This window comes from Phoca vitulina, unplaced genomic scaffold, assembly GCF_004348235.1.
Source record: "Phoca vitulina isolate PV1807 unplaced genomic scaffold, GSC_HSeal_1.0 scaffold40, whole genome shotgun sequence".
NCBI classification, from domain to species: domain Eukaryota; kingdom Metazoa; phylum Chordata; class Mammalia; order Carnivora; family Phocidae; genus Phoca; species Phoca vitulina.
Window position 1 is genome coordinate 11,980,732 of NW_022589743.1, and position 18,459 is coordinate 11,999,190.

General features: G+C 35.3%; 1 protein-coding gene across 5 annotated transcripts in view; it reads right to left on the reverse strand.

Annotated features, from left to right (window-relative positions):
• TRIM37 (tripartite motif containing 37) overlaps positions 1 to 18,459 on the reverse strand; it is a 178,212-nt gene that overhangs the window by 65,785 nt on the left and 93,968 nt on the right. For all 5 annotated transcript variants that reach the window (XM_032428782.1, XM_032428784.1, XM_032428783.1 and 2 more), the window contains exons 12-13: positions 13,958 to 14,034; positions 1,417 to 1,596 (exon numbers count right to left, since the gene is read on the reverse strand). In XM_032428782.1, coding sequence (XP_032284673.1) covers positions 1,417 to 1,596; positions 13,958 to 14,034 — 257 coding nt within the window. The remainder of the gene's footprint in view (positions 1 to 1,416; positions 1,597 to 13,957; positions 14,035 to 18,459) is intronic.

Genomic DNA, 18,459 nt, shown 5'->3' on the forward strand with positions numbered 1-18,459 from the left:
CTGAGCCGAAGGCAGACGCTTAACGACTGAGCCACCCAGGCGCCCCTCTTTTGGCAAATAATTTTTAAAAATACAAAAACCCTGAAAGGTTATAAAATTATAAAATGGGAGTTAAAATAATTCCCCAAAAGATGACAAACACATGAATCTTTTTTTTTCCTACATTGAAAATGCAATAATCTTTTCTCACTTCTTTATTCTCCCAGAAAGATTATGAAGAACACATACTAATAAAGTTTAATATAACAATAACTCATACAGCACCCTCCAGAACAAAGAGCTCAGAATAAGAGAAAATTTTTTTTTTTTTTTAGATTTTTATCTATTTGTAAGAGAGAGAGAGAGGCAGGCAGAGGAAGAAGCAGGCTCCCCGCTGAGCAAGGAGCCTGATGCGGAACTGGATCCCAACACCCTGGGATCATGACCTGAGCCGAAGGCAGATGCTTAACCGACTGAGCCACCCAGGTGTCCCAGAATAAGAGAAATTTAAGAGTGTATCAAATCACTTCCAAGGAAAATAGCTTTGAAAACTGTTTTGATGGAAACTTCTTAAACTGCTAAACACTGTTCAAAACATAATTGGATCTACTTTTTTAATACTCAAGTTCTCATTTTCATCATCAAATTAAAACCATGTAATGATGCTCCAAAATGTCTGACTTGTAAAGGGTACAACTTGTAAAGGGTACAACATTAAACAGGGCCGTTGTGGTTTTATAGTTAGCATTTACGTTGTCCTTTCTTGCAAATAACACCCCAACTACTATCACTTAGTTTGTTTTCATCAATTTTCATCTCTATTCCCTTACTTTTAAATTGCTGTTATCTAGAAGAAACTGAAAATTATTTTGAGTTTAAGCTTGTAAAACCAGTCACCCAAATATACAATGTCAAGTGAAAAAAATAAGCACTCGATCCCTATTTTTATATTTCCAAATGGTGAGGTTACTAGAAGTTCACTAGATAAATAAATGGAACATTATTTATTGGAAGTAGTGGTTTCCTTTTTATGGAATTACTAACTAGATGTCAAACGCATTTCTAAGTTATATTACTCACTACACAGGGCTCCTGAAATGAAATAGTTAAAAACATAATAAGATTATAGTTAGTATAAATTTCAACATTCATCTCTGGTAAATGAATAAACTACTTTTTTGAGAGCGAGCGAGAACATGTGCACATGTGTCAGTAGTGGGGGAAGGGCAGAGGGAGAGCGAGAGAACCCTAAGCAGGATCCAGGCTGGGCGGGGCTTGATCTCACAACCCTGAGATCATGACCTGAGCTAAAATCAAGAGTCAGACACTTAACCCACTGAGCCACCCAAGCACCCCAAATAAATAAACTCTAAAATAAAGTTCTGATGACATTATTCCCCCATGATAAAAACAACACTAGCAAATGTTTCTTATTACCTTAAAATCACTGTATCATTTTGTCGATTCAAGTATCCTTCATTTGCAAGTAAATCCAAACGGAAAAATCTATTATAACCCCAGCATTCTCCAACTTCAAAGTCAGATGCAAATTCTCGAATGATATTTTTGGTAGGATCATTGCAGGACTGATGAACCATCTCTACACGATACTCATATCTAAAATTGAAAAACAAACTATTAATACAGAGTTAATAAACAAGAAGACAGACATATCAAAACATTAAGTAGGTCATTAAGTTATTACCTGAGAAGAAACTTATCGATATATACAAGTTACTTTTCTTTCAGAAATGACTGTATCATTTCTAAAGACACCAGTTTTGTAAATGGGCTACCACAACATGATTGGCACTAGGTCCTTTTTTCCTCTTAAAAATGTTTATCAATATAGCAGGTATAAAGTAGCACCTCAAAAAATAAATTCTGTATAAAACAGTACTTTCAAAGTTACTTTTGTTTTAGCAAAGCTACATATTTTTCCACATATTTATTACCTATATATCCTCACATATAAATATTCTGCCATTTCCACTGAGGTTCACCTCCATGCAATTATAAAGTAAATAATAAATTTTTAAAAACTATATTATTCCAATTCGTTTGAATAACTTGTGTTCAGAAATTCAAGCCTACAAAATTTTCTAACTGAAAATAAGTATACATTGAGAAATCCAATATACTCAGATTTCCATAACTTATATTACATAAAACTCCAAAGTCTTCTAAGAAAGTACTGTTAAATAAGACAGAAAAATGAAAAAATAAAGATAACCAGAAGGAACAATCAACAGTAGCCATAAAGCTTCCCTTTTTAGTGGAGATACACTTTAAAGGAAAAACACAATAGCTTACAACCTGCTATTTCTGCTGGCAAAATTAAGGGAAAAAACTGCAGCTCCTTACCTACAAATATCAGATGTGAAAATTTCTTTAAGTACTGTCAAAATAATTTTTATATTAGTATCACTCACAATACATTATCAAGATTGATAGCACAAAGAACTAACCAATACATAAGTTGTGATATTTTGTCCGCTTCTAAGGAAGTCATGACTCTAGCTCTGTAGTATAAAAGGTACCATTAAATGTCCAGAAATAAACACAAATATCCATGCACAATTGTTTTTGACAAGGGTGCCAAGATCATTCAATGGGAAAGAAAAAGTCTCTTCAACAAAAATGATGCTGAGAAAACTGGATAGCCACATGCAAAAGAATGAAGCTGGACCCTTAACTAATTCCATATACAAAAATTAACTCAAAATGGATAAATGACCTAAATATAGGGGCTTAAAACTATAAAACTCTCAGAAGAAAACACAGGGGTAAATCTTCACGAATTGACTGAATTTGGCAATGCATTTGTAGATTTAATTCCAAAAGTATGAGCAACAAAAGGAAAAAAAAGATAACTTGAACTTCATAAAAATTTAAAACATTGTACATCAAAGGACATAATCAAGAAAGTGAAAGGACAAACCTACAGAATGGGAGAAACTACTGTCAAATCCTACAAATCACCTGATAAGGGTTATTTAAGCATTCAAAATATGTAAGAAATTTCTATAACTCAACAACAAAAAGGCAAGCAACCCCATTTAAAAATGGGAAATAGACTTGAATAGACATTTCTCCAAAGGTATAATAATGGTCAATAAGCACATGAAAAGATGCTCAACTTCACTGACCATTAAGGAAATGCAAATCAAAACCACAATGAAATACCACTTCATACTTACTGGGATGTCTCTAAAATATAATTAAAAATGGAAAATTAAGTGTTGGTGAGGATGTGAAGAACTATGAACTCTCATACAGTGCTGGTAGAAACACAGAATTGTATAGCCACTGTGGAAAAGCTTGGCAGTTCCCCAAAAATGTTATAAACACAGAATTACCATAAACCCCAGCAATTCCACAACTAGGTATATATTCAAAAGAAACAAAAACATATGTCCATATGAAACCCGTACATGAATATTTACAGCAGGATTATTCATAATAGCCAAAAGTTGGATACAACCCAAATTGTCCATCAACAGATGAATGGGTAAACAAATTGAAGTACATACATAAAATGGGATATTATTCAGTCATATAAAGGAATGAAGTTCTGGTATATGCTTTACATGGGTGAACCTTGAAAATACCATGCTAAGTGAATAGAAGCCAAACACAAAAGGTCCTATTGTAGGATCTTTTATATGAAAAATCTAGAATAGGCAAAAACACACAGAGAAAAAAAGGAGAGTTGTAGTTATCTACGTATGGGGGAAGAAAGAAACAGGGAGTGTTTACTTAATGGGTATGGGGTGTTCTGGGGTAATGAAAACATTCTGAAACTACAGGGAGGTGATGGTCGTCTCTGTAAATGTACTAAATGCCACTAAACTATATATTTTAGAATTGTTAACTATGTGTTACGTGAATTTCACCTCTAAAAAATTAACTTTTTACTTCTACTTTTAAAATGAGTAGTGAAAAACTCGAAACACATGAGAAACAATCAAGAATACTGAAAATCGGGGGCGCCTGGGTGGCTCGGTCGTTAAGCGTCTGCCTTCGGCTCAGGTCATGATCCCAGGGTCCTGGGATCGAGCCCCACATCGGGCTCCCTGCTCTGCGGGAAGCCTGCTTCTCCCTCTCCCACTCCCCCTGCTTGTGTTCCCTCTCTCGCTGTGTCTCTCTCTGTCAAATAAATAAAATCTTTAAAAAAAAAAAAAAAAGAATACTGAAAATTGGGGGGGCATTAATGCCGATGGTTAATTATATCCAGTATCAAAACAGATAAAAGTTTAAAATCAATATAAAAAAGTGAAAAGTCACTTTGTATGAAAAACCATATAATGTTTGAAAAAAGATCATTCCTTCACTGGCATTAGTTCTTTAAAATCATGACAGATATAGACCTATGTTTCTAACAAATGTGGGAATTAATCCAAGTTAAATTAGTTACAAAGCATCTCAACCCCAATCTTAGATAAAACTAAAACCTTAAATTTGAAGAGTCCAACTTAAATTCTTTCCTTCTATCAAACCGAAGGTCTGAATAAATACGACAACTGTTAACGTAAAAATTTTAGTTATTACATTTACTCTCCCAGGGAAAGTTCAATTTTCTTTAAGCAACTCAAAGAAATTCCCTTCTCTAAAACAAGGCACTCAGCAAAGACTATTAAAAATCAATTCCAGGATGTCACTCATATGCAAATTTTCTCTGAAAGCCTATACATGTGTATACTAACACACACCTGTAGAGAGATACTTAAGCATAATGAAATTATGAGAGTACCTCTGCAGCATCCCAGGTGATATTAAAATCTACTAGATAATGACACAATGATTTAAGTTTTTATTCCATATTTTGGCAGTTAAACTACTTTACTGTTCAACTCTGAATTCCATAATTGAATGACATTTTATTATTAATGAAAAAGTATTCGAACTCTTCTCTAGGCTTATTGAAGTGTTAAGAGAATTAAGAGATAATAAGATGTCATTTTATCAGAACAGAAAGGTCTCACTGAGGTATTTAGATAATATCTAACAATTATACAAATTCTAATCTTTTTTCAGCCTTAGTATCCTAATATTTCATTTTCATTGAGAACATTATGGTGTAAGACAATGTGAACTTTAAGTTCCTGAAGTGTATATGGTCAACAATAAAAGCACAGAGATGAAATCAGTACCAAAGGCAACAGAAATATCACAAAATCTACATTATCAGTGAGAGAAAAAGGGGAAACTTCCCAAGGCAAGAAATAGAGGTAGATCAAGAAATAGCTTAATCAAGAGACAAGGAGAAGCCCAAGATTTAATGGTAGCGACAGGGACATGAACGAAATCCCGCAATCACTGAGCTTCCTATAATTCTGCCCATAATCAACCACCTTCCAACCAAAATGGCTGATTTCAGAGAATCAAACAGAGCCTAGTAGTTAACAACAAACAATACAGAGACCAAAAAATCTGTGTTAAATAGATTGCTGTTAAACAATGCTGATCTTGAGTGAATAATTTAACTAAGCCATCACTGTATTACCATCTGTGAAATGGGACTAATAATATAACCTATAGCTCACAAGATGGTGATAAAGCCAAGTGAGTATGTAAAGCACAGTGCTTGGTGCAAAGTATATACTTAGCAGTTAGCTGTTATAATAACAATACAGGTGAGTCCACTGTTTCAGATCATACAGGACATTTGGAGCAGAGCTATAACTAGAACATACTTATAATTCAAAGGCCAGAATCCTTCCCATATTACTAACATTATTCATAGTTTGACTCATCAGTAGTGACAAGAATATTCTGCATTAAGGTTAGTCTATGCCAGAGGTTGTTAAAGTGTAGCTTGTGTGCCCCTGAGGGGTCAGTTCCTATATGATCCTTTTAGGAATCCAAAATGTCAAAACCAGTATCGTAATACTGTTCGTCCCTTTCATGTGGACATTTGCACTAATGGTACAGAAGAATGGTGGTTAAAAATGTACCAGTAGCCATATTATTCAGTGCTATACACTTTCAGACAGGGGAAAAAAATGCCAGTGTCCCTCAGTAATGTCTTTGATGTAGCAAAATTGTTAACTGCTATTAAACCTCAACTCTTGGTATCACAAAATGGGAAACACACATAAAGTACTTGAGGAAATAACTTTAACTGAGTTGCAAGTTCATTAGCCATATTTTTTTGTGATACATCAAATGAACAACAAACCATGGTTATTCAGTTGTAGACACCTGGCAGACATTTTCTGGACCAAATTAATGAAAAAAAAAAATGCCAGTATTGGTTGTCAATGACAAAACACAAGCTTTCAAATAAAAAATCATAATTCTGGAAAATCTGTATGTGCTACATGAGCTTAAAAGCTTTCTAATACTTCAAGACTCTCCTTAAAAAAAAAAAAAAGAAAAAGAGGACTCTCCTGATGAAAATGGTAGTATCAATGAATGTAATTTTTTGATATCACATAATGAAATGTGTCAGCCACATATTTAGTAAACTATTATTTTCCAAATGATCAATACATGAGTAAAAGATCCATTCAAAGTACAAGACAAACCAATGGCGTTCTTATTGTTTGTTTTTTTTTGAGTAAACAGCTTTAATGAAGTGTAACAAAGAAAGCTGCACATATTTGAAGATTACGATTTGGTATAAAGTATACAATCTGGTTGGTAATTTATGTGTGTATACACACACACACATATATACATACCCATGAAACCATCACCACAATCAAGATACTACTGGGAGATACTTCCTCTCCCAGTTTCCTCTGCCTTTTGTACTTCCCTCCCTTAACTTCTCCCTCCACCTAACCCCAGCCTTGTCTGTCCCTCCATCTCCAAACAACTACCTATCTGCATTCTGTCACTACAGATCAGTTTGCATTTTTCTAGAGTTTTACCTAAGTGGAATCATATACATGCTCTTTTTCTTAGTTTCCTTCATGAATAATTTAAAAGGTATTCATGTCGTTGCATGTATCAACAGTTCATTAGTTTTTTGTTTTTTTTAAGATTTTATTTATTTATTTGACAGAGAGAGACACAGCAAGAGAGGGAACACAAGCAGGGGGAGTGGGAAAGGGAGAAGCAGGCTTCCCACAGAGCAGAGAGCCTGATGCGGGGCTCGATCCCAGGACCCTGGGATCATGACCTGAGCCAAAGGCAGATGCTTGACCTGAGCCACCCAGGCGCCCCAACAGTTCATTGGTTTTTATTGCTGAGTGGTATTCCATTGTATGGACACACCAAAATTTATTTACCATTCAGCTGTTGATGGAAATTAGAGTTGATTCTGTTTGGCTATTACAAACAAAGATGCTATGAATATTTGTGTAAAAGTCTTTGTATGGACATATAGTTCCTTTTCTCTTGGGTAAATGTCTAGGAGTGGTTTAGTTGAGTCATATAGTAAGTGTACATTTAATTTGTTAACAATCACCAAATAGTTTACAAAAGTGGTTGTATCATTTTACATTCCCAGGAGGAATGTACAAGACTTCAAATTTCTATATATTCTTGCCAAAACTTGGCATGATCTTTTTAATTTTGGCCATTCCAATGGGATATAGTGGTATTCATACTGTTTATACGTTTCCATTTCCCTAATAATTAATGCACTAGAGTATACTGGTATCATATTGATTGTAAATTTCTATTTCCCTAATGACCAATGCTATTAATCATCTTAAATAGGCTTATTTTGCCATCAATATATCTTCCTCAGTGAGGTGTGTGACAAATGTTTTGTCCACATGGGGAAGGGAGCTTATTTTTTTTATTGTTGAGTTTTGAGTTCCTTATATATTCTGGATAAAAGTCCATTCAATTTGTGCACTACTGGGTATTCACCCCAAAGACACAGATGTAGTGAAAAGAAGGGCCATATGCACCCCAATGTTCATAGCAGCAATGTCCACAATAGCCAAACTGTGGAAAGAGCTGAGATGCCCTTCAACAGATGAATGGATAAAGAAGATGTGGTCCATATATACAATGGAATATTACTCAGCCATCAGAAAGGATGAATACCCAACTTTTACATCAACATGGATGGGACTAGAGGAGACTATGCTAAGTGAAATAAGTCAAACAGAGAAAGTCAATTATCATATGGTTTCACTTATTTGTGGAATATAAGGAATAGCATGGAGGACATTAGGAGATGCAAGGGAAAAAATGAAGGGGGGGAAATCGGAGGGAGAGATGAACCATGAGAGACTATGGACTCTGAGAAACAAACTGAGGGTTTTAGAGGACAGGGGGGGTGGGGGGGGACGGGTTAGCCCAGTGATGGGTATTAAGGAGGGCACGTACTGCATGGAGCACTGGGTGTTTTATGAAAACAATGAATCGTGGATCACTACATCAAAAACTAATCATGTATGGTGACTAACATAAAAAAAAAAAAAAGTCCATGCAATTTGAAGAGAACTTTATGGTTTTCTATGAAATCTAATAAATGTGTTCTTTTGTAGATTGTGCTTTTGGTTTATAACTAAAATATCATTGCCTAAACCAAAGTCAGATATCTCCTAGAAGTTTTATTGTTTTAGAATTTAAATCTAGGGGCACCTGGGTGGCTCAGTCGTTAAGCATCTGCCTTCAGCTCAGGGGTGATCCCAGAGTCCTAGGGAACGAGTCCCACATAAGGAGCCTGCTTCTCCCTCTGCCTGCCACTCCCCCCTGCTCATGTGCTCTCTCTCTCTCTCTCTCAAATAAATAAAATCTTAAAAAAGAATTTAAATCTAGGATTAGTCAATTTTCAGTTAGTTTACATATGTAGTATGAGCTATGGATACGAGTTTATGTTTTTTTGATTACAGATAGCCAAGAACCAAGACTATACTCCCTCCGCAGGATTGCCTTCGCATCTTTATCAAAAATCTGTCCTTATGAATGTGGGTTTATTGCTGGACTCATAGTATATTCCATTCATGAATTTTTCTAACCTTATGCTAATACTATGCTATATTAATACTGTAGCTTTATTGTAAGTCATGTAGATTTAGACATCAAATTTTGTTTTGATTTCAATGATTTTCTCTATTTTTCAATTTTTATTTCATTGCATTCTACTTTGATCTTTTTTAAAAAAAAAGATTTTATTTATTTGACAGAGAGAAGAGAGAGAGCGCCTACAAGCAGGGGGAGCGGCAGGCAGAGGGAGAGGAAGAAGTAGGCTCCCTGCTGAGCAGAGACCCTGGGATCATGATCTGAGCTGAAGGCAGACGCTTAACCATCTGAGCCACCCAGGCGCCTCTTCTCTCAGGTTTTGCTTCATGTATTTTGAAGATCTGTTCCTGGGGCATAAACATAAGTACATGTCATATGTCCTCATTAACTGATCCTTTTATTGCTATGAAATAAACTTCTTTATCTCTGGTAATATTTGCTTTGAAATCTAACATACTTTTGACTAGTACTAGTATGGTATATCTTTCTATTTAAAGTGTGTTTCTGGGGTGCCTGGGTGGTTCAGTCGTTAAGCGTCTGCCTTCGGCTCAGGTCATGATTCCAGGGTCCTGGGATAGAGCCCTACATCGGGCTCCCTGCTCGGCAGGAATCCTGCTTCTCCCTCTCCCACTCCCCCTGCTTGTGTTCCCTCTCTTGCTGTCTTTCTCTCTCTGTCAAAATAAATAAATAAAATATTTAAAAATAAAAAATAAAAAAAATAAAGTGTGTTTCTTGTGGGCAACGTAATCTTGAGTTTTGCTTTTTTAGCCAATCTGACAATCTCTACCTTTTAACTGGGTGTTAGATCATTTACATGAATGCACTTTGGTATTCATCCTATCTGTTCATTACCTAACTTTTTCTGTCTTCTTTAAGTAGTTGTTTGTAATTCCATTTTATCCCCTTTTTTGCTTTATTAGCTATATGTCTGTCATTTTAGTAGTGGCTTTATAGTTTATGGTTGTGGTATTACCCCCTACCCCAAGATATTCACATCCTAATCCCTGGAATGTGTGACTGTTACTTTTTATAGCAAAAAATGGGAGCATACAGCTATGATTAAGCTAAGGATCTTCAGATAAGGGAACCATCCTAGATAATCCATGTAGACCCTAAATGTAATTATGAGAGTCATTTTTAAGAGGAAAGCAGAGAAAGATCTGACAAAGAAAAAAAAAAGACAAGGCAGTGTGATCGAAGGCAGAAATAGATAGGAGTGATGTAGTCACAAGCCAAGGAATGCTGGCAGCCCCAGAAACTAAGAGTCAAGGAATGGATTTTCCCCTAGTGCCTCTGGAGCTAGTACAACCCTACTGAAAACCTCATTTGGGGCTAACAATAGTTTTTGGATTTCTGGCCTCTAGAAGTATGAGGGAAGACAATTTCTATTATTTTAAGTTGCCACGTTTGCGCTAATTTACTATACAGCAGTATATATCTTTAAATCATCAGAGTCTAGCTTTGTTACTGTACCACTTCACATACAGTGTCAGAATCTTCTATTTCCATGCTTTACCCTTTTGGCCTTTACACTTTTGTTGTCAGATACTTTACTTCTTTATATATTTTATAAATTCCAAAATACAATGTTATCATTGTTTAAACAGCCAATTATCATTTAAAGTTATTTACATAATGGAGAAATTTTTTAAATTTACCCATGCAATTTCAATTTCTGGTACTCTTCATTCCTTTGTTTAGATTCTGAAGTCCGACTGGTATTATTTTTCCTTTTATCTGAAGCATGTACTTTAATATTTCACATAGTCCAGATGTGAAAATACCTTTATTTTTTAAAAGGTATTTTTGCTGGGCGCCTGGGTGGCTCAGTTGGTTGGGGGACTGCCTTCGGCTCAGGTCATGATCCTGGAGTCCCAGGATCAAGTCCCGCATTGGGCTCCCTGCTCAGCGGGGAGTCTGCTTCTCCCTTTGACCCTCCCCCCTCTCATGAGCTCTCTCTCTCTCTCTCAAATAAATAAAATCTTTAAAAAAAAAAAAAAAGATATTTTTGCTGAATACAGAATTCTAGGTTGAGATTTTTTTCTTTAATCTTCTCAAGATGTTGCTCTATCATTTCACTTGTATTGTTTCCAGTGAGAAATCAGATTTCATCCTTATCTTTGTGCCTCTATTAAGTAATTTTTTTCACTGCCAGTTTAAGATTTCCTGTTTATCTTTGGTTTTGAGCAGTTTGATTATGATGTGCTTTGGTGTTTTCGTCATGTTTGACATGCCTGTAGTTGATTGCACTTCCTGGATCTGTGTTTCAACTTTTCATCAAGTTTGGGAAACTTTCACCATTCTTTTTCTTCCCATCCCCTTGTTTGAGGACTCTAGTTATCTACACTTATTAAGCTGCTTTAAGATGTTCTACTGTTTTAAAATTTATTTTTCTGTTTCATTTTGGACAGTTTATATTGCTATGCCTTCAAGTTCATTAATCTTTTCTTTTGCAATATCTCATCTATGGTTCATATCACCCAGTGTACTTTTTATCTCAAATATTTTCAAGAATTTCAATTTGAGGGGTGCCTGGGTGGCTCAGTCTTCAAGTGTCTGCCTTTGGCTTGGGTCATGATCCTGGAGTCCCGGGATCGAGCCCCACGTTGGGCTCCCTGCTCAGCAGGAAGCCTGCTTCTCCCTCTCCCACTCCCCCTACTTGTATTCCCTCTCTCACTGTCAAATAAATAAAATCTTAAAAAAAAGTTCAATTTGAGTCTTTTACATCTTTCATATCTCTACTCAACTTTTGAAAAAATGGAATAATTATAATAATTGTCTTATAAATGTCTTTCTCTCCTAAGAATACAGTTGTCTTTTTTTAAGCCATACAGAGATTTCAAAAAATGCAAAACAAGTTTTCTCATCAATTATTTTGGTTTAGAAAGTTATTCAATAAATTTTTATGTTAATATTTTTATATGAACTAATAAAAACTTAGTTTGCTTTAATTTCTAATTCAGAAAGCATCAGTAGAAATAATCCAAATAAAGAAAAATAGTTCTTGCTCAATTTAGATGGATTATACTCCCATTATGTTTTCCTGCCTCTTTACATGTCAACTAATCCTTGACTGAACACCAGATATTGTAAATTTGACTTTGATGGGTGCTGGATATTTTGTGACCTTATAAATATTCTTGAGCTTTGTTCTGGGATGCAGTTTAGTTATTGGAAACAATCTGATTCTTTCAAGTCTTGCTTTTATCTGTTAGGTGGATTGGGAGCACTGTTCAGTCTAGGACTATTTGTTCTCTACTACTGAAGCAAAAATTTCCCGAACACTTTACTTAGTCCCCCATGAATTATCAGCTTCTCCACTATAGTGGTGAGAACAGACACAGTTACTGCCCCTTATGAGCAACAGGCACCACTCCCTCTAATCTTTCAGATAGTTCTTTCCCCAACCTCAGGTAATTTCCTTACAAATGTGCCCTTATCAATACTTACGGGAGCCCTCTACAGATCTCTGAAGTTCTCTGTGCAGCTCTTCCCTTTCTGGAATGCTATCTAATACATTCTAGCTGCACTGGTCTTCCTGGACACTCAGCCCTATCTCCTCAAACTCAGGGAGTCTGTCAGACTCTAACTCAGTTCTCCCTCCCCAGGTTATAGCCTGAAAACTCTCTCAAGGCTGTAAGCTCAGGCAGTCATACACCTTATTTGTCTATTTCTCGTCTCTAAGGGATTGCTTCCATTTGTTGCCTCATGTCCAATGTCTAGAAAATGTTGTTTTTCTTCTTTTTTCGGTTGTTGCAGAAGAAAGGGTTATCACCCTATTACTCCATTATAGCTAGAAACAGACATCTCATACCAAACTAACAAATTTTAGTGCAATAGAGTAAAATAAAATTCACTGACATGGCTCCAGATTCCACATTACAAATTATATTTGTAAATATATCTAAATAATAAACGAATACAACTTGTTCAACTTTGGTGTAGTATCAAAAATAATTAACAATTATCTAAAACTGTTTTTCTAAGTGTTCCTCCTTAACAGAAAGTAGATTATAACAGTTGCCAAGAATTGGGGATAAGGGGAATGGGAAGTAACTGCTAATGGGTTTCTTCATGGGGTGATGAAAATGTTCTGAAATTAAGTATCAGTGTTAGTTATAGCACTGACTATACTAAAATCTACTGAATTGTACACTTATTTATAAGGTCAATTTTACGGTACATGAATTGTACCTCATCAAAAAACCACTTTTCCTAACTACCCATGATAATTAAAATCTGTGAGGCCAGATTTTAAACATATACTTCGACCAAAACAAGTTATAGCAACAAAATGAATATAGAGGCCACTGTTAGAATCCAGTTGTCTTTTTTTTTTTTTTTAAAGATTTTATTTATTTATTTGACAGAGAGAGACACAGCGAGAGAGGGAACACAAGCAGGGGGAGTGGGAGAGGGAGAAGCAGGCTTCCTGCTGAGCAGGGAGCCCGATGTGGGGCTCGATCCCAGGACCCCGGGATCATGATCTGAGCCGAAGGCAGACGCTTAACAACTGAGCCACCCAGGCGCCCCTCCAGTTGTCTTTTTTAAAGCCATAAATTAAGAGATTTCAAAAAAATGCAAAACAATAAAAGTTTCCTTACCAAATATTATTTTGCTTTAGAAAAAAAGGTAACTTCCACAAAAATGTTATTCATGTTAGTATACAATAGGTTTATTATTATTTTTAAGTGAACTTACAAAAGTTTTTAAAGTTAAAAAAATTTTTTTGTCTCAGTTTTTTTTTAAAGATTTTATTTATTTATTTGACAGTCTCAGTTTTAATTTCTAACTCAGAAAATATCAACAGATATAACCCATATTAAAAAACTCTTTGGTGTTTGCAATAAAATTTAAGAGTATAACACCCTGAGGCCATATAGTTTGAGAACTGCCAGTCTGTGCCTCCACAGTATGCCAGGGGTTCCATACTAGCACACATCTTAACAGACATAACAATATAGTAATTAACAATAGTTAATAAAAAATCCTGAGAGAAATGTATGTAAAGACACACTAATGTTTGTTATTTAATTGCATGTCTTACTTGGAAGTTTCAGGTAAGCCAGCTGACAGTTCCAGAAACACAGATAAGTAGTAACCACGAACAACTCCATTTCCATCCTTAAAAAAAGGAAGAAGAGTCAACTATACTTCAATAACTAAAAAAAGAGATGTTACACAAATACAAACGCTAGATCAACTTAAATGTAAAAAATTAAGCCACAACCAAACAAACACAGATTAATATCTCATATTTGGATTGGGAAATACTTCTAAGCTTAAAAGCAGAGATAATAAAAAGACCAACAGATTTAAGTCTATAACAATTTAAATCTCTTGTACATTAAAAAAAAAAAAAGAAAATATTAAGATATTCAAACCAAGGAAAATGTCAAGAAGTGTGATAAGAGTATACAAAACTCTTAAATATCAGCCTCCAAGAAAAACGAAAATACCAAAGAAAAATACAAAAAAAACCCAAAAAAACCAAACTCTACTAGGTATGAGACAAAAAATATATATATATTTTTTTAAGACCAAAAATGAGTAAAACAGAAAAAAGTAACACTTGATGTTGAAAGTAATTAAATATAATTTCTATATAATGTCTATATGTTAGGATTCCATATAAAAGTCTGTCTGGAAATTCTTAATCTTAGGAAACAAACTGAGGGTTGCTGGAGTGGGGGGTGGGGTGGGAGGGATGGGGTGACTGGGTGATAGACACTGGGGAGGGTATATGCTCTGGTAAGTGCTGTGAATTGTGCAAGACTGTTGAATCTCAGATCTGTACCTCTGAAACAAATAATGCAATATATGTTAAGAAAAAAAAAAAAAAAGAAGCAGGAGGGGAAGAATGAAGGGGGGGAAATCAGAGGGGGAGACGAACCATGAGAGAAGATGGACTCTGAAAAACAAACTGAGGGTTCTAGAGGGGAGGGGGGTGGGAGGATGGGTTAGCCTGGTGATGGGTATTAAGGAGGGCACATTCTGCATGGAGCACTGGGTGTTATGCACAAACAATGAATCATGGAACACTACATCTAAAACTAATGATGTAATGTATGGTGATTAACATAACAACAAAAATTTTTTTAAAAAAGTCTGTCTGAAGATTAGAAAGATACTAACTCCCCTCTCTAATTCTCCAGTACTTTGCTCTTATGCCTACCTTTTTAAATGACTATCATCATTATAACTACATATATAAACATGTTTCCCCAACCAGACTATGAGGACTGAGGGAAGGTTTCTCATTATTCATCTCCAGTGTCTACTGGGATATGACCACAGAGGAGTACAAGTACTTATTAACCCCTTCATTTCTAGGCTGCTTTGCTCCCAAAAGTCCTAAGGAAGTTTTCAGGGTTAGACAAGGTGATTGTTCAATAAACACTAGATAATAAACGAATCATCAGTTAAGTGAAAAAAGTCAGAAACAAAAAATTATATATTGTATGATCCCATTATATGAAATTCTGGAAAAGCAAAACTATAGTGACAAAAACAGATCAATGGTTGCAGAGGTGCTGGGAAGGGAGAAAAGGAATTAGTTTAAAAGACAAATTAGATAACATTTGGGAGTAATAAAAATCATGACTGTGGTAATCATCATATGACTATATATATTTGTCAAAACTTGCCAAAATTAGTAAATTTTATTGAATATAAATTATATCACAAATTACACTCATTTTAAGAATCAATTTTAAAAAGTTGTTATAATTTGGGGCACCTGCGTGGCTCAGTCAGTTCAGCATCTGACTTTTGATCTCAGCTCAGGTCTCTCAGGGTTGTGAGTTTCAAGCCCTGCACTGGGCTCCACACTAGGTGTGGAGCCTACTTAAAAAATAAATAAATAAAAATTAAAAAATTAAAAAATAAAATAAAAATCAATAATCCTTGTTCACATGGCTGGATTTTTTTCTTCTTCTAAATTATGCTACTAGAACAACTTCCCTGGAATAAATTAATAAATAATAAAAAGGAATAAACATTTTTTACTTCTGATCTTTACCAGCTAACATTAGAAATTTCTTTTTGATTTTATTTTTATCATAATTTTAAGGAAAATATTTTAATAGCTTACGTACATGCCAGCTATACCTCTAACAAAATACTAGCTTTAAGATTTTTCAAAAGGTAGAGGATTCTTTTTTTTAGATTTTATTTGTGAGAGAGACAGAGAGAGAGAGAGCCTGCGCACACACAAGCAGGGGGAGCAGCAAGCTCCCTGCTGAGCAAGGAGCCCGATGCGGGCCTCGATCTCAGGACCCTGGGATCATGACCTGAGCTGAACGCAGACGCTTAACCAACTGAGCCACCCAGGCATCCCAAAAGACAGAGGATTCTAGAAAGATTGCAGCAATGGCAACATAATTTATGCAACTCTCTAAATCCAAACAGAAAACAAACAAAAATAATTGGACAGAAAACACAAAAGCTCACAAAAAACATTTACAACAAAACTAGATGACAGATTATCTCCACAATCCCCAAAACACAAGCAGATAAAGATTATCAATTACAACCATTAAGACCTGTATGACATAAACATCTGCATGGGAGAAAAGACAGGGAAGCTATGGGGCATCTAATGAACCAGGTAACAGAGAAACCACAAAATGGCAAAGAGCCACTGAAAAGCCTCACAAACCAAATACAATAGCTAAAAATGGAATGAGCTGCTCAATGGATTACCAATGGAGTACAAGGGCACCTTACATTAAAAACTCTGAGAATTAAATGCAGTCAGGTCACTCTAAACTCTTGTAAATGAATATAGACATTCATTACATTACAAAGAAAGTGCTAAAAGTGAAATAAAAAGTAAACAGCAGAGAAATAATAAAAACAAAGGAAGGAGAAGGGCAGAGCTAGGACATCTCTCAGAAAGCAAGGCATCATATTTATTTTTGATTGCCTTATCACCCACTGGATATCGCCATGCAAATGAAATTGGATCCCTACTTTATGTTCAAAAATTAAATAAAAATGGATCAAAGATCTAACTATAAGTCCTAAAATTACAAAACTTCTTAAGAAAAACATAGAAGAAAAGCTTCATGACATTAAATTTGGTAAGGATTTCCTGGCTATGAAACCAAAAGCAAAACCAGACAAATTGAACTACACCAAAATTTAGAACTTCTGTGCATCAAAGGTTAAAAGAATTAAAAAAGAACCTACAGAATGGGAGAAAATGTGTGTAAAACGTATATCTAACAAGGGGTCAATATCCAGAATGTATAAAGAAATTCTACAACTCAACAACAACTAAATTTTCAAATGGGCAAAGGACTTGAGTAGACATTTTTCCGAACAAGATATACAAATGGTCAACAAGCACATGAAAAGATGCTCAATATTAGTAATCAATAGGGAAGCACAAATCAAAACCAAACTATTACCTCATGCCCATCAGAATGGTTACTATCAAAGAAACAGAAAACAAGTATTGACAAATACAGGGAGAAATTGGAACCCTTGTGCACTGTTGAGAGTGTTCATCAAAAAAATTAAAAACAGAATTATCATTTGATCTAATTCCACTTCTGGGTATACAGCCAAAAGAACTGAAAGCAGGATCTTGAAAAGATATTTGCACACCCCTGTCCACAGCAGCACTATTCACTATAGCCAAGAGGCAGAAGCAACCCGAAGTGTCAATCAACAGATGAATGAATAGGGACACCTGGGTGGCTCAGTGGGTTAAGCGTCTGCCTTTGGCTCAGGCCATGATCCCAGGGTCCTGAGATGGAGTCCCACATCAGGCTCCTCGCTCAGCAGGAAGCCTGCTTCTCCCTCTGCCTGCCACTTCCTCTGCTTGTGCTCTCTCTCTCTCTGACAAATAAATAAAATCTTAAACAGATGAATGCATAAACAAAGTGTAGTACCTACACTGGAATGTTTTTCAGCTTTAAAAAGAGAATTCTCACACACGCTATAAAGTAGATGAACTTTGAGGGGATTATGTAAGTAGCCAACCACAGAAAGACAAATACTGTAGGATTCCACATATATGGGATCTCTAGAGCAGTCAAATTCACTGAAACAAAAAGCAGAGTGGTGGTTATCGAAGACTGAGTGGAGGGACAAATGCGGAATTATCGTTTATTGAGCAGAGAGCTTCAGTTTTGAAAGATGAAAAAGTTCTGGAGACTGGCTGCACAACAATGTGAATATACTTAACAATACTACATGTACACCTACAAATGATTAAAGGGAAAAAAAATATGATATGAAAAAATAACACAAACCAGAATTAGAAAAACTCAGAAATGAGGTAATAGAACTAAGAATTAGAAATAAAAGATTATTTAAGAAATAAAGACTGAACTAAAAGAAACAGGAAAGCAAGTAAGCAGAAGAGTTTTTATCTTAAATAAGTGAACAAAGGAAAATTTTTCAAACAGAAAAATTTGAAAATTTCAAAAAGAAATGAAGAGCTAGGAAGATTAGAGAGAAACCAATACTGAAGACAGGAAAAGATTCAAAATACAGAGAATACAACAAGTCTCAAGAACGAAAACCAAAGAAAGGAAC